General features: G+C 37.2%; 1 protein-coding gene across 3 annotated transcripts in view; it reads left to right on the forward strand.

Moving 5' to 3' along the window:
- Nucleotides 1-1,181: 1,181 nt before the first annotated feature.
- The window catches only part of ric8b (RIC8 guanine nucleotide exchange factor B), a 22,506-nt gene continuing 7,932 nt past the window's right edge, over nucleotides 1,182-15,755 (forward strand). Inside the window, exons 1-9 of one of the 3 annotated variants that reach the window (XM_022754256.1) lie at nucleotides 1,182-1,362; nucleotides 1,763-1,810; nucleotides 1,903-2,532; nucleotides 3,919-4,013; nucleotides 5,600-5,750; nucleotides 6,394-6,492; nucleotides 6,716-6,860; nucleotides 7,053-7,197; nucleotides 7,553-7,672. In XM_022754256.1, the coding sequence (XP_022609977.1) occupies nucleotides 1,279-1,362; nucleotides 1,763-1,810; nucleotides 1,903-2,532; nucleotides 3,919-4,013; nucleotides 5,600-5,750; nucleotides 6,394-6,492; nucleotides 6,716-6,860; nucleotides 7,053-7,197; nucleotides 7,553-7,672 (1,517 nt within the window). In that variant the 5' untranslated portion in view covers nucleotides 1,182-1,278. The remainder of the gene's footprint in view (nucleotides 1,363-1,762; nucleotides 1,811-1,902; nucleotides 2,533-3,918; nucleotides 4,014-5,599; nucleotides 5,751-6,393; nucleotides 6,493-6,715; nucleotides 6,861-7,052; nucleotides 7,198-7,552; nucleotides 7,673-15,755) is intronic. The other 2 variants (XM_022754258.1, XM_022754257.1) reach the window with 2 other exon arrangements.

The raw sequence follows: 15,755 nt of genomic DNA on the forward strand, positions 1-15,755 counted from the left end.
GCAGCAACAATTATTAGCAGAAATACAGATACATTCACACTCACACTTAATACTTAAGTCTCCAATTCACTGTGAATGTCAACAACTGATGTTCAAACCCAGGAGTGTGAGGCAGCTTCAGCAAACATATATCATGATCTCACTTAATGATATGGTGTCAAAGTGGCATTGATTCATCAAAGTAAGTAACTAAGAAGATTTTTTTTCCACAGAGTAACATAAGTGGTTACAGCAAGTCTGAGTCTGTATGAAACTGCCCAGCTATATTTTTATGTTTTTTTTTTCTTTTTCCAAAGATCCTGATGGACTTTCCAAACATCTGCTGCATCACTGCCTCACTCACTGTCATATAAAATACATTCTTATATTTTCAAATTCAAAAAAACAATAAGATGAATTTTAGTATGAAGTAGCATTTTTTCTCATCCAAATTAATATCCTGCAAGTAACTGCTGAAATTGTTTATTAAAGAATCGCTTTTGAATCAGAGTCAAAGTCAGTTTCACAGGCAATGCCAGTTTCAGCAACAAAAGGAGTTAAACAAACATAAGAAGTTATAGTAATATTATATATAGGTTACTTATAAAACCTCAGGTGCAGGGACATATTATAACATTCTGTATAAGATTAACTGGCTTTTAAATTGCTCCATTTTCATATTACATAACATGAGCCTTGATTCTCATATTCATGTGTCTACTTTTCTTGCTTTAAATGATTAACTAATAAATTTGACTGTTGTGCATGTTTATTTGTTTATGTACCCGCATGCTGATTCAGACCTTTGATTATTTGACCTTTTTAAATAACATAGGGACCACATATGGCGTTTGGTTACATACATGCATAGGTCACATGTGTCCTGGCTGGAAAAGAGGCGATCATGCGTCAAATTATGAGTGTATTTAGTGTGCATGTTACAGATTAGATATCTGGTGTTTTGTGCAGCAGTTTATAATAACCAGCTGACTGTTGGCTGGAATATGTGAGTGTAAAGATGTTGTACATTTGCACTACACTAAATAAACCCAGCGGAGAGCAGGATGGACCTGATGGTGATGGAGACAGTGGAGGGGAGTTTCCCTGTTGACAGCAGCAGACGTGACACACACACACACACACACACACACACACACACACACACACACACACACACACACACACATACATACACACACACACTCTCTGGGCTAGCCTGTCAGCTAGCTTGCTAGCTGCACAACGCTCATTGGTAACGTCAAAACCAAGCTGCCTATCCGTTTTCTTCAGATATCCACCATGGATTTGAATAATATCTTGTCGCAGCTTGAAAGTGCCAACGAAGAAGAAATTGAGAAGCTTCTGCAGCAGTATAATCGAGAGGTGAGTCGCGGCTCTGCTCGTTTTTCTTTACGTCAACCAAAACAAACGGTAGAGCTAACGCTAGCTAGTTAGCCGAACAGCTATGCTAGCTTTGAGTTAGCTAAACATCTTGATAGCGAACTAAACTGATAGTGGCCCTGTCGTGTGATATCTAATGTTGCGTCGATAAACATATCACCAGCAAAACTATGAATGAGCCTGACAGGACATTTATATGTTGTTTACAACACCCACGTAGTGCTGAGGATGCTAATGCTGCCTACTTACAAACCAGGTTTATGCACGTAGAGTTAAACAGCAATGTTAACTATGATAAGATAAACCTACACCAAATATTTGTAATAAAGCACGTTTAATATGGGTGTATCCGTGTCAGCAATGTGTATTGTCTCTGTTTCAGAACTGCCACACCTTCACTTTTGACCAAAAGGAAGAAGCCCTGCGGAGTGTAAGTAATATTTATCTGAGTAGGTTGTTATTAAATGATCAAGGTAGTCCTGTTTAGCTGTAATGAATGTTTTTCTGTCTGTGCCATTTCAGAAGCTGTGTCAGAGTGTGTTGTCAGTACTTGGGAGGCAGGTGCAGCCTAGCTGTCAGAGGACATGTCTGGAGACACTCCGCATCCTGTCCAGAGACAAGCGTGTCCTCGCACCTGTAGCCACCAGGGAAGGCATGCTGACTCTTGGGGGGATGGCGAGGCTGCATGCTGGAGAGGAAGGTGGGGACAACCAGAAAAGCTCTCAGGAAGACACACAGTCAGAGGAGGAGGAGAGGGTGGTGGTGGAGGCCTTGAAGTGCCTATGCAATGTGGTTTACAATAGTCCTGCAGCTCAGCAGGTTAGTGTAGATGTGCAGCTGGCTCATGGCCTGTGTACCAGCCTGCATACAGCCCGCACATGGCACCATGAGGTGGGCCTGTTCACACTGCGCCTTCTCTTCCTGCTGTCTGCCCTGCGGCCTGATGTTAGAGGGGTTTTGAGGAGAGAATGGCATGCGGTGAGACTACTGACAGAGGTCCTTGAGCACACCCTGGATGTGCGCTGGGTAGGCCCCTATGAAGCTGCCAGTCCAGATCCACAGGCCCTACCCATGCCGGCAGAGGACAATGAGCGAGCAATGGAAGCACTCAAGGCCTTGTTCAACCTGACACTGTCTGACGCTGGTGGTGAGGTGAGTGTGTTGTGGTTATGTGTTTACTGTAAGAGTGTGTATGTTACATTAAAGGTTCACATTGCACGTCATTCATCACGGGTATAAGTTGTTTTAAGTATGTCAGGAGGGATGAAGAATGCTAAAGTAAATGTTTCTGGCTCAGTCATTTGCTCAATTACAGATTAGACTTTTCTAGACCACTAGGATCATAAATCCCAAGTTACATCTATCACTAAACATTTGCCCTGTTCACATCTTTCTGAGGAAGACACTCATCCTCTCATTACTAATTTACTGTCAACGACTTAGCACATCAGCTGAATCCCGGAAATTGAAATGTGACATAAAATGTGGAGCAACTTGATTAAAACATTGCAATTCAAGATAACAGCTTACACATTAGGTTTATACACAACTTTGACCAGTGTGGCACTTTAAGGGCCAGGTCAATTAGTGGTGAAATTAATATCAGGTGTGTGTGTGTGTGTGTGTGTGTGTGTGTGTGTGTGTGTGTGTGTGTGTGTGTGTGTGTTGAATATTGTATGTCTGTATGAATATTCTAAGGTGTAAGTGCCTCATTAATGTTATTAATTGCGGCTGTGCTTTTTCATCTACGACAACTCAAAATGTCTACAAAGAGAAGTTGAGGTTCATTTAGGAAGCACCAACCCCATGAGTGTCTCCACCACTGAGCCCCTTTTTTTTAAAAAAAGAAGAAGTAAAATCAGCTTCATACAAGCCCTTTATATGTTTCCATATGAAACTGGTTTTGCAATAGTTTCACTTTATCACAAAACACACGACTAACTGGAAATCACAGACATGATTAGACAGGTTGCACTCACCAAAATGCTCTCCTCTTATTTTACTTTCTCATGTAAAATCTAATGTACTTAAGTTGTGATTGATGTAGTTATAGTGTAAGAGTTTGTAGTTACAGCTGAAAATCAGTATAAAGACTTGGAAGTCTTGTCTAAGAAGGTATTTCAAACATGCTTGCCGTATTTCATGCAATTTGGATTGAAATGGACACATGACCACAAAGACAGCCTCTAACACAGTGTAAGTGTCAATGACTTAATGTATTTTTACTTCTTAGGCTCATATGTGACCCTTCTCTCCTCTTTGTTGTTTTAGAAGTCTGAACGTCCTCTTTCTCCTCCCTTTTTTTTGAATCCCAAGAAAAAGCTTTCACCTCAGACTGCCTCTGTGCTCTGCTCTTATCTGCCTTTAGAGTGGTTTTAATGCGTCTTTAAATATACAAGTGTTTTTTGCAGTTAGGCTTTGCTTCCAGGCTCCTGTCCTTGTAGTTTAAGCTTGTCTGACCTTATTGGTTTGTTTTTTGTCAGACCAATGAAACAGTTTGCTTAGAGTTGATTTTTTTGTTCATCCTTGATTTAATAGGAGGATGACCACCAGTTCCGACTTATCGCTGCCATTCTGCGTCATCTGTTGATGCTGAAGACTGAGACGGAGGAGAAAACAGAGGAAGCACACAGGTGGGAAAGCTACAACATTGAATATAGACCTGTGAAAGGGCACATAACAAGCATGAAATGAATACCGTCCCATGATGCTTCTATGTTTTGTAGCTTGCAGTTTGTGAACATGTGTCCTCATCTCTATATTTGGTGATTGTGTGTTTAACAAGAATGCTGCTGTTGAGCCAAGCCATTTGAAACTGATTTGCATAGAAAAACACACAGACTACAGACTACTTCCACAACCTTCCAGCAAAAGATCCATGTTCGGCATTGGAAAATCACCTGCTGTGATTTGCATGTAAGCACCGATTCTGGACAAGCGCTGAGTGTCCACTGAGCAGCTGTGAGTTAGCAGCTCACTACACATTAAGACTGATAGCTGATGGTGGCAGACTGCGGTGTCGTGGGAAAATGCATCAGGCAAAACAAAGATCTTTCTTTGGTGCCTTGTAGGTTCTTTTATCTCCTAAAGGCTTTTAGCTGTCGTAGTAGTGCAGCAGTATGTTATTCTCATGGTAATTTAATGCAGGAATGCCAAGAATCTGTGGCCACAGACTGAAATTTAAACAGTGTCATGTAAAAGTGACTGATGTTCCTCTTGACCTGTCAAGCTGGTGGCTGAACTGGTCATGGGAGTTTGACCCACTGACCAACATAACGTAGTTGTAGTTTGTTTAAATGTGATTTAGTTACATTAATATGTTGAGGTTTTTTTTAATTCAGATGGCATCATTCTATTATCAATTAACTCTTATTGGCCAATGAAGGCCCTCTTTAACAATGGTAAAATACATTTTTAGACTGAAAAATAGAATTTCAGATCTTCTTGGTGGCCTTGATGAATCCACCAGCAGTTTATGAGATAAAATTCTAAACCACCCACATATCCAGTTATATAGAGACAAATGTCTCCTCTGAATGTTTGTAGGGGAAATCAAAAATTGTTTCGCTCAAAATTCAACAAATTGGGCTTACATTAATATTATATACTACTCTTAGTTTCTGTTATTTTCTGGTTTATTTAAGGATTTCCCTCCTTTTTGGGGCATTTAATACATTTATTGGACAATAACAGTGGAGACATGCAAGAAGTACGAGGAGAGAGAGAGTAAAAGAATAATGTCTCTCTACCACACTGAATATAAAACTTTATGTCCCTTTAAGTTGCTGTCTGGACAACGTAGGATTGTGTAGATTAAACAATGTGGCACAGATGTGTGTTAGAAAAATTATTTTTGAAAGCCCTTTTTACCCCACGTGAGCCAGACCGCACCCTGAGGTCATCTGGCAGCTCCCCATCAGCTGTTCCAAAATGTAGATTAAAAGCAAGAGGTGACTGGTCCTTTGCCATCAGGGGTTCTTGACTTTGGAACAACTCTTCTTAGGTAAACTGCTCCAGAGCTTTCATCTTTTCAAAAGCTGTTGTTCCAACGCTTTCATCTGTTAATCATCCTCTTTACTACTTAAACCTCAGTTTTTAGACTTTGACCTCTTCAACCCTTCCAGACCCTTTGGCAGCTCCATCTCAGAAAAAACTGATGATTTTATCCTGTAAGTACGGTAAAAGGTTTACATAATTAAAATTTCTTTTTTATCCCCAGCCATGCCGTCAACTTGCTTAACAACCTGCCTGTGTCCTGCCTGGATGTGTTAATCGACGTGCCTGTCCAGGGAGGACTTGATAAATATGGTGGGAAAAACATGGATGCAGTTCAGGTGTTACTAGACTTCATGGAGAAAAGGATTGACAAGGTAAAATTCATCCTCTGCTGCAAAGAGAGAGGACTGCATAGTTTACCCACTGAAGAGACATTACATGTTAATATATTGTTGATAATTCATCTAAAACTTTGATATATCCTTTAAAAAAAAACTTGTAACAGTGATGAAGTATCCTACATTGTAGTGTAAGTGTACTGGAGTACCAAAATAAATTTACACCTGTTGTAATTGACAGTACAGAACACGTCAGAAACATTTTGAGCTTACATGTAAATTAAGATCCATACATTTTAAACATAGGTACACTCGCATGCAGCGAGCCTTGGCACACATCTTTGTGACAATTTGCTTTATTTTTTTATTTAAAAGTGGAAGACAGACATGAAGCCTGAGGAGAGAGACATATTGACACATGGCAAATATCCCTGGCAGGACCAGGGACATCATAGTGACATACAATGTGTCTTACAGCTAGTACATCATTATGCTCTTCACAGCAGATTTGTACACTTACTCTCGTCTTCACACATCTTACTGCATATCATTCAGTTTCTCATCTACCCATCCTGTCTTTACTTCATTAACCTTCATATTATTTGTGTGTGCATGACATTTAACCAGTGTTTCAGATCGTTCAGCTTGTGAAGTGTTTTGTGGACTGTGTCACTCCAAGCAGGGCTCCAACTACAAAGAGGGGCTCACTCCGGTGCTCAGCCTTTTGACTGAAGGATCCAGACACCACAGAGAGATCCGCAGATATATCAAAGCTCAGGTACAGTAGCTGCCAACAGATTTAAACACAGATATCGATAAAGTCTGTAGCATTTCTGGTGCCTTGTCTAAATTGTCTGAGTAAAGTATTGAAACCTCAACAGGATGCTAACCTTATAGCTGTTATAGTGTGTGTGTTCATTAACCAATTAATAGGTTTCACATCTTACTTATAGTGACAGAAAAACAATAATCTGAACTATTGAATATCTCTGCATCTTCAGGTACTTCCCCCGCTGACAGATGTGAAAATCAGGCCAGAGATTGGCACCACCATCAGAAACAAGTTGGTTCGCCTTATGACTCATGTGGACATGGGCGTGAAGCAGACGGCTGCAGAGTTTCTCTTTGTTCTCTGCAAAGAAAGCGGTAAGAGGGGTCAAGCAGTGGTGGGGTCATGGGAGGAACGAATGAGAGAGCAGGAATAATATCTGTAGTTGGGTGCAGTTGATGAAATTGGCAGATGCATGGCTCCTGCATACATATAACTACAGCTTGGCTCATCCTCACACATGAACATATAATGTCACACCCTTGTGTGTTTGTGGTTTCATCTTCCAGTGGACAACCTGTTGAAGTACACAGGATATGGAAATGCAGCAGGACTCCTGGTGGCTCGTGGACTTCTTGGAGGAGGAAGAGGAGAGACGCAGTACTCTGAAGATGAAGACTCAGACACAGAAGAATACAAGTCAGCCAAACCCTTGTGAGAAATCTGCCCAGGGCTTAGAATACAGTGCTGACAATCTGATGTTATTATTACCTCTGCCAAGGCGCTTTTGTTTTCACCTGTGTCTGTTTATTTGTCAACAAGATTTTACAAACATACTACCATTACCAAAGTAAAACCATTTGCACTGAACTTGGTGGAGGGATGGGGCATGGGCCAAGGGAAGAACCCATTAAATTATATATTTGAATTTGGAAGTCTGGTGAATGTTATTTGTCATTGGCCTTGGCAGAAATCTGTGCCCTCTGAGTGCCCCTCTATTTGTGTATGCACTGATAACGTATTCATTCATTCACAGCAGTAAATTAAGCTTACTCATCTTCTTTTTCAGCATCAACCTCATCACTGGTCATGTGGAGGAGCCAATGCCGAACCCCATTGAAGAGATGACGGAGGAGCAGAAGGAGTATGAAGCACAAAAACTGGTCAATATGTTTGACAAGTTGTCAAGGTAAAAATACCTCTGCTACAGGCTGCAGAATCTTAATGAACACTCAATAACTTCATAAATTATAAAGGTCCTGAATTATTAATATTTAAGTTACTGGGCATTTAGGCCAAAAACAGCACTGTGAGTTTAAAAAAAAACTTGAGGGGCTGTGATGGTTAGGGGAAAAAGTTTAAGAAATCCTTCCAGGTGCAGATTTTTGGATCCAGGTCCACACCAAAAATGCATCACTTGTTCCAGAGCTGACTGCCCAAAGCTACACAAAATTTCACAGAAATTTGTTGACAGGTTTTTGAGATTTTTGGTACTGTATGTAATAGGAGACAATAGTATGAAAAAAAAAATGGCAGGAAGGAGGTTGCCATGTCTACTGTTGAAGATTTGTTGATATGTGATGGTAGAAGGAATCTGTGTGTAATGAAAAATTGAACAGAAAGCTTGATTTGAAAGATGTTTTTCAGGCACCCTGCTAAGAAACAAACAGGATAAACACGGAATTCTGTGGCATATAATCAATTATGTTTCCTTTGCAAAGAATCGACTAACATGATTAACTTATTCTTTTAGAACAACTTCTGCTTCCGCTGCTCACATTATTCATATTATTTATTGTTCTCTCTGCAAAGGGCCCTTCTGTATTTATGTTGACCTTTCCTTAGCGAGCAGAGGCCAACGTTAGTCAAGCACGATGCCTGTACAAAAGTAACAGTGAGCTCGCTCCCTGCCAACCGGTTCATCAAAGGAAGAATCTCTAGCCGTTAGCTGCAGCTTCAATTAGGCTTGGACTTCCAGCACGCCGCAGCATTCAGCTAGAGTAAATGGAGGCTGCCGGCACGCCGCTGCAGCATCATTACCACCACTCCATTAATTATCACCTAATTGGCACACAGAGTCGGCTTGTCGGCCCTGGTTCCTTTATGTGCTGCATTCAGGGTTTTTAATAACACGTGTCCTGACTTTATTCTTCTCATTCTGAGGAGCCAATCATTGGTCAGACAGGGAGTGGACTGAGACAGAGGTACAACTAGACAAAGCAATTTGGGTGGAACGTGGACGAAGAGGAAGAGACACGGGTGAACAAATGTGCAGACATAAGAAAGCTGACCTCGTCATTGTTGAGCCAAAGAGGGGGTTGAGCTGTAATGAGGCACGTGCGGCCAGAAGAGGAAGATTCCTTTCTGAGGCTGCATCCTCTTTCTTCTCTTCCTCAGAGAAGATGTGGTGATGACCGAGAGCTGCTTCCTCACTACACTCAGTGCTCTAAGGAGATCGGTCAAAGCCCTGCAAGAATGTGCTCCCCTAACTGCTTAACTGATCATCCAATTAGTACATATTCTGCACCCCCACCCACCACCAACCCCCCCCCTACATCTGCCAGACCCCCCGTCCCCTGTCACTGATGAGGAGAGGCGAGTTTTTTTTTTGTTTGTTTTGTTTTGGGTTTTTTTTACTCTTAATTGGGAGAGCTGATTTATTTTGTCTCGTTAGTCCTCATTGTACCTGCTGACGTTTAACAGTGATACGAGGCTGTAGACTGGTCGTGCCTCTCTGCCGGTTTCATCAGTGAAAAGATGTCAAATCAATGCTATGATATTCTCAGATTTAACCACCCCTCAGTAGTTTATTCAGGATAAGTTAAATTTAATTGCAGGAATCAGTGGAAATTACATGGCCATTTGTATTTGAATCTTTCAAATGAATGAAAATGGGTCCTCTTTAAATCTTTGATGATAAATCATCAGAGAGGGAGTGGTGACACAGTGCAGGTATAATTGGATTAGGATGAAGGAGCAGCCGTGGCTTTGAGGAGATTAGTCTGAGCGCTGATCCTGTAATTAAACCTGCCACAGGAGAGGAGGGCAGGAGGGCTGAGAAGGAGAGAGGATGGCCAGACAGGGGCCAGTGTCCATAAGGGGGGGGGGGGGGCTTGTCGAGTGAGGGTCCTCGAGTTCTGGATGTAAGAGAGTAAAGATGTACTAGTGAAAGCCCTCTTTAAGACTGTCCAAACACAAAGGATCCTGAACAGAGTTGGGGATTGTAGTGGGGCAGGTAGGCAAAACAATTGTGCATTTTATGACTAAAGCATGAAAATTTCAGCATATGATCTACATACCCCAAAGTTTTATTTCAGACCGGGAGGCAATTTGTATCTCACCTCTGGTAACCTTGGGAGGTCATTGACCTCAGCATTGAATTTTTCCAGTTTTTGCCCCATTTCTCCATGATAATCATGTATATCTTTTCCAAAATTGCATAAAGATGCATATTTGCTGCTGTGGCCATGTACCATAATTTTGCTTAGAGCACCAATTTTGCAGGGGGACTGCAGACCCCACCATTTCCAGGTGTTAAGGTAGCTATAGCTTGTTAAAAACACTGACAACTTCTGTTGTGTGTTCTATGGAATTACATGTCAAGGTAGCACATTAGTGAACATTCTAATCAGAATCTAGCATGCTAGTTTGGACTGGACCACACTCATTACTCCAGGGGAGTAATGCCTTGTCCTAGAAGTAACATTTGGAATGCCTCCACGTCGGAAAATGAACTTCATGGTTGATAGAAACACTGGAGAAAGTTTCATGCTTTAGTCATAAAATGCACAATACCTTCCATATACAAGCTTATAAACAATGGCATAGTATAGTAAGTCATAAAAAATTACGTAGTATAGCAAGTCATAAAATCAACATAGTATAGTAAGGTATAAAAATGTCATAGTATAGTAAGACATAAAAACGTCACATTATTGTAAGGAGTAAAAAACATCATAGTGTACTAAGTCATAAAAAGAGACATAGTATAGTAAGGCATAAAAAAACGACAGTATAGTAAAGCATGAAGAATGTCATAGTATATTAAGGCTTAAAAAAAAATGCCATAGTATAGTAAGGCATAGAAAAGTCAGACAGACAGACAGATCGATAGATACTTTATTTATCCCCAAGGGGAAATTCATATGTCCATTAGCTCATTGTTGATAACAACAATGACAACATGTAAGGTATAAAAAGTTATAGGATAGTAAGGTATAAAAAACCTCATAAAGACATCATAGTATAGTAAGGCATAAAATCTTCATAGTATTGTAAGGTATAAAAATGTCATAGCAACAACATAGTATAGTAAGTCATAAAAGCGTCATAGTATGATATGGCATAAAAAGTCAGTATAGTATAGTAAGGTATAAAAATGTCATAGCAACGACAGTATAGAATATCATAAAAATGTCATAGTATAGTTAGTCATAAAAACGTCATAGTATAGTTAGTCATAAAAATATCATACTATAGTAATGCTTAAAAAAGAGTCATAGTATAGTAAGGAATAAAAAATGACAGCATAGTAAGGCTTAAAAAAACATCATAGTATATTAAGGCATAAAAAACGACATAAGATAGATAGTAAGTCATAAAAACACCATAGTATTGTAAGGAATAAAAACATCATAGTATACTAAGGCATGAAAACACCGTAGTATAGTAAGGCAAAAAAATTTCATTACTGTAAGGCATAAAAACGCCATAGTATAGTAAGCATAAAAATGTCATATTATAGTAAGGAATAAAAAACGTCATAGTATACTAAGGCATGAAAACACCATAGTTTGATAAGTCATAAAAACGACAGTATGGTAAAGCATAAAAAGGACATAGTATAGAAAGGCATGAAAAATGTCATACTATAGTAAGGCAAAAAAATTTCATATTATTGTAAGACATAAAAACGCCATAGTGTAGTAAGGGATAAAGAACGTCATATAATAGTGAGTCATAAAAAGGACATAGTATAGTAAGGCATAAAAAATATCATATAATAGTAAGGCATAAAGAACGTCATAGTATAGTAAGGCATAAAAACAACAGTATAGTAAGGCATAAAAAGGACATAGTATAGTAAAGCATAAAAAGGACATAGTATAGTAAGGCATGAAAAATGTCATACTATAGCAAGGCAAAAAAATGTCATATTATTGTAAGGCATAAAAACGCCATAGTATAGTAAGGCATAAAAAATGTCATAGTAAGGCATGAAAAAGTCATAGTATTGTAAGGAATAAAAACATCATAGTATACTAAGGCATGAAAACACCATAGTATAGTAAGGCATAAAAAGGACATAGTATAGTAAAGCATAAAAAGGACATAGTATAGAAAGGCAGGAAAAATGTCATAGTATAGTAAGGCAAAAAAAGGACATATTATTGTAAGGCATAAAAACACCATAGTATGGTAAGGGATAAAGAACATCATATAATAGTAAGTCATAAAAACGTCATAGTATAGTAAAGCATAAAAAGGACATAGTATAGTAAGGCATGAAAAACGTCATAGTATAGTAAGGAATAAAAACATCATAGTATAGTAATGCTTACAAAAGAATCACGTTATAGTAAGGAATAAAAACGTCATAGTATACTAAGGCATGAAAACACCAATGTATAGTAAGTCATAAAAACGACAGTATAGTAAAGCATGAAAAGGACATAGTATAGTAAGGTATAAAAAATGTTGTATAATAGTAAAACAAAGAATATGTTAGTATAGTAAGGCAAAAACAAAAAAGTCATAGTATAGTGAGCATAAAAAAGAGTTATAGTATAATAAGGAATAAAAAACGTCATAGTATACTATGGCATGAAAACACCATAGTTTCATAAGTCATAAAAACGACAGTATGGTAAAGCATAAAAACATCATAGTATAGTAAGGCATGAAAAGGACATAGTAAAGTAAGTCATAAAAATGACAGTATGTTAAAGCATAAAAAGGACATAGTATAGAAAGGCATGAAAAATGTCATGCTATAGCAAGGCAAAAAAATGTCATATTATTGTAAGGCATAAAAAGGACATAGTATAGTAAGGGATGAAGAACGTCATATAATAGTAAGTCATAGAAAGGACATGGTATAGTAAGGCATGAAAAACGTCATAGTATAGTAAGGCATAAAAAGGACATAGTATAGTAAGGCATGAAAAATGTCATAGTATAGTAAGGCAAAAAAAGGACATAGTATAGTAAGGCATGAAAAACGTCATAGTATAGTAAGGCATAAAAAGGACATAGTATAGTAAGGCATAAAAACGACAGTATAGTAAGGCATGAAAAACGTCATAGTATAGTAAAGCATAAAAAGGACATAGTATAGTAAGGCATGAAAAACGTCATAGTGTAGTAAGGAATAAAAACATAGTATACTAAGGCATGAAAACACCATAGTATAGTAAGCATAAAAATGTCATACTATAGTAACACAAAAGAATCACGTTATACTAAGGCATGAAAAATGTCATAGTAAACTAAGGCATGAAAACACCATACTATCATAAGTCATAAAAAAGACAGTAAGGTAAAGCATAATAAGGACATAGTATAGAAAGGCATGAAAAATGTCATAGTATAGTAAGGCAAAAAAATTTCATATTATTGTGAGGCATAAAAACGCCATAGTATAGTAAGGCATAAAAAGGACATAGTATAGTAAGGGATAAAGAACGTCATATAATACTAAGTCATAAAAAGGACATGGTATAGTAAGTCATGAAAAACATCATAGTATAGTAAGGCATAAAAAGGACATAGTATAGTAAGGGATAAAGAACGTCATATAATACTAAGTCATAAAAAGGACATGGTATAGTAAGTCATGAAAAACATCATAGTATAGTAAGGCATAAAAAGGACATAGTATAGTAAGGGATAAAGAACGTCATATAATACTAAGTCATAAAAAGGACATGGTATAGTAAGTCATGAAAAACATCATAGTATAGTAAGGCATAAAAAGGACATAGTATAGTTAGGCATGAAAAATGTCAGTATAGTAAGGCAAAAAAAGGACATAGTATAGTAAGGCATAAAAAAGACATAGTATAGTAAGGCATAAAAAGGACATAGTATAGTAAGGCATAAAAATGACAGTATAGTAAAGCATAAAAAGGACATAGTATAGTAAGGCAAAAAAATGTCATATTATAGTAAGGCATGAAAAACGTCATAGTATACTAAGGCATGAAAACACCATAGTATCGTAAGTCATAAAAATGACAGTATGGTAAAGCATAAAAAGGACATAGTATAGTAAGGCAAAAAAATGTCATATTATTGTAAGGCATAAAAACACCATAGTTTAGTAGCGCATAAAAAGGACATAGTATAGTAAAGCATAAAAAGGATATAGTATAGTAAGGCATGAAAAAAAGTCATAGTATAGTAAGGCAAAAAAAGGACATAGTATAGTAATGAATAAAACATCATAGTATAGTAAGGCATGAAAACACCATAGTATCGTAAGTCATAAAAACGACAGTATGGTAAAGCATAAAAAGGACATAGTATAGAAAGGCATGAAAAATGTCATACTATAGCAAGGCAAAAAGATTTCATATTTATTGTAAGGTATAAAAACGCCATAGTATAGTAAGGGATAAAGAACGTCATATAATAGTAAGTCATAAAAAAGACATAGTATAGTAAGGCATAAAAACGACAGTATAGTAAGGCATAAAAAGGACATAGTATAGTAAAGCATAAAAAGGACATAGTATAGTAAGGCATGAAAAACGTCATAGTATAGTAAGGCATAAAAAGGACATAGTATAGTAAGGCATAAAAACAACAGTATAGTAAAGCATAAAAACGTCATAGTATAGTAAGGCAAAAAATTGTCATATTATAGTAAGGCACGAAAAACGTCATAGTATACTAAGGCAGGAAAACACCATAGTATCATAAATCATAAAAATGACAGTATGGTAAAGCATAAAAGGGACATAGTATAGTAAGGGATAAAGAACGTCATATAATAGTAAGTCATAGAAAGGACATGGTATAGTAAGGCATGAAAAACGTCATAGTATAGTAAGGCATAAAAAGGACATAGTATAGTAAAGCATAAAAAGGACATTGTATAGTAAGGCATGAAAAACGTCATAGTATAGTAAGGAATAAAAACATCATAGTATACTAAGGCATGAAAACACCATAGTATAGTAAGGCATGAAAAACGTCACAGTATAGTAAGGCAAAAAAAATTCATATTATTGTGAGGCATAAAAAACACCATAGTATAGTAGGGGATAAAGAACATCATATAATAGTAAGTCATAAAAACGTCATAGTATAGTAAAGCATAAAAAGGACATAGTATAGTAAGGCATGTAAAAAGTCATAGTATAGTAAGGCATAAAAAGGACATAGTGTAGTAAGGCATAAAAGGGACATAGTGTAGTAAGGCATGAAAAGTCTCATAGTATGGTAAGGCAAAAAAGGACATAGTATAGTAAGGCATACAAAGGACATAGTATAGTAAGGCATGAAAAACATAGTATAGTAAGGCAAAAAAAATTAATATTATTGTAAGGCATAAAAAGGCCATAGTATAGTAAGGGATAAAGAACATCATATAATAGTAAGTCATAAAAACGTTATAGTATAGTAAGGCATAAAAAGGACATAGCATAGTAAGGCATAAAAACGACAGTATAGTAAGGTATAAAAAGGACATAGTATAGTAAAGCATAAAAAGGACATAGTATAGTAAGGCATGAAAAACGTCATAGTATAGTAAGGCATAAAAAGGACATAGTATAGTAAGGCATAAAAACAACAGTATAGTAAAGCATAAAAACGTCATAGTATAGTAAGGCAAAAAATTGTCATATTATAGTAAGGCACGAAAAACGTCATAGTATACTAAGGCAGGAAAACACCATAGTATCATAAATCATAAAAATGACAGTATGGTAAAGCATAAAAGGGACATAGTATAGTAAGGGATAAAGAACGTCATATAATAGTAAGTCATAAAAAGGACATAGTATAGTAAGGCTTAAAAAACGTCATAGGATAGACATTAAGTCATTTAAATGTCATCGTATAGTAATGCTTAAAAAAGAATCATAGTATTGTAAGGAATAAAAACATCATAGTATAGTGAGGCAAAAATAGGACATAGTATAGTAAGGCATGAAAAAGGACATAGTATAGTAAGGCAAAAAAAGGACATAGTATAGTAAGGCATGAAAAAGGCCATGGTATAGTAAGGCAGAAAAAGGACATAGTACAGAAGGGCAAAAAAGGGA

The sequence above is a fragment of the Seriola dumerili genome, unplaced genomic scaffold (genome assembly GCF_002260705.1).
Source record: "Seriola dumerili isolate Sdu_G_001 unplaced genomic scaffold, Sdu_1.0 BDQW01000219.1, whole genome shotgun sequence".
NCBI classification, from domain to species: Eukaryota; Metazoa; Chordata; class Actinopteri; order Carangiformes; family Carangidae; genus Seriola; species Seriola dumerili.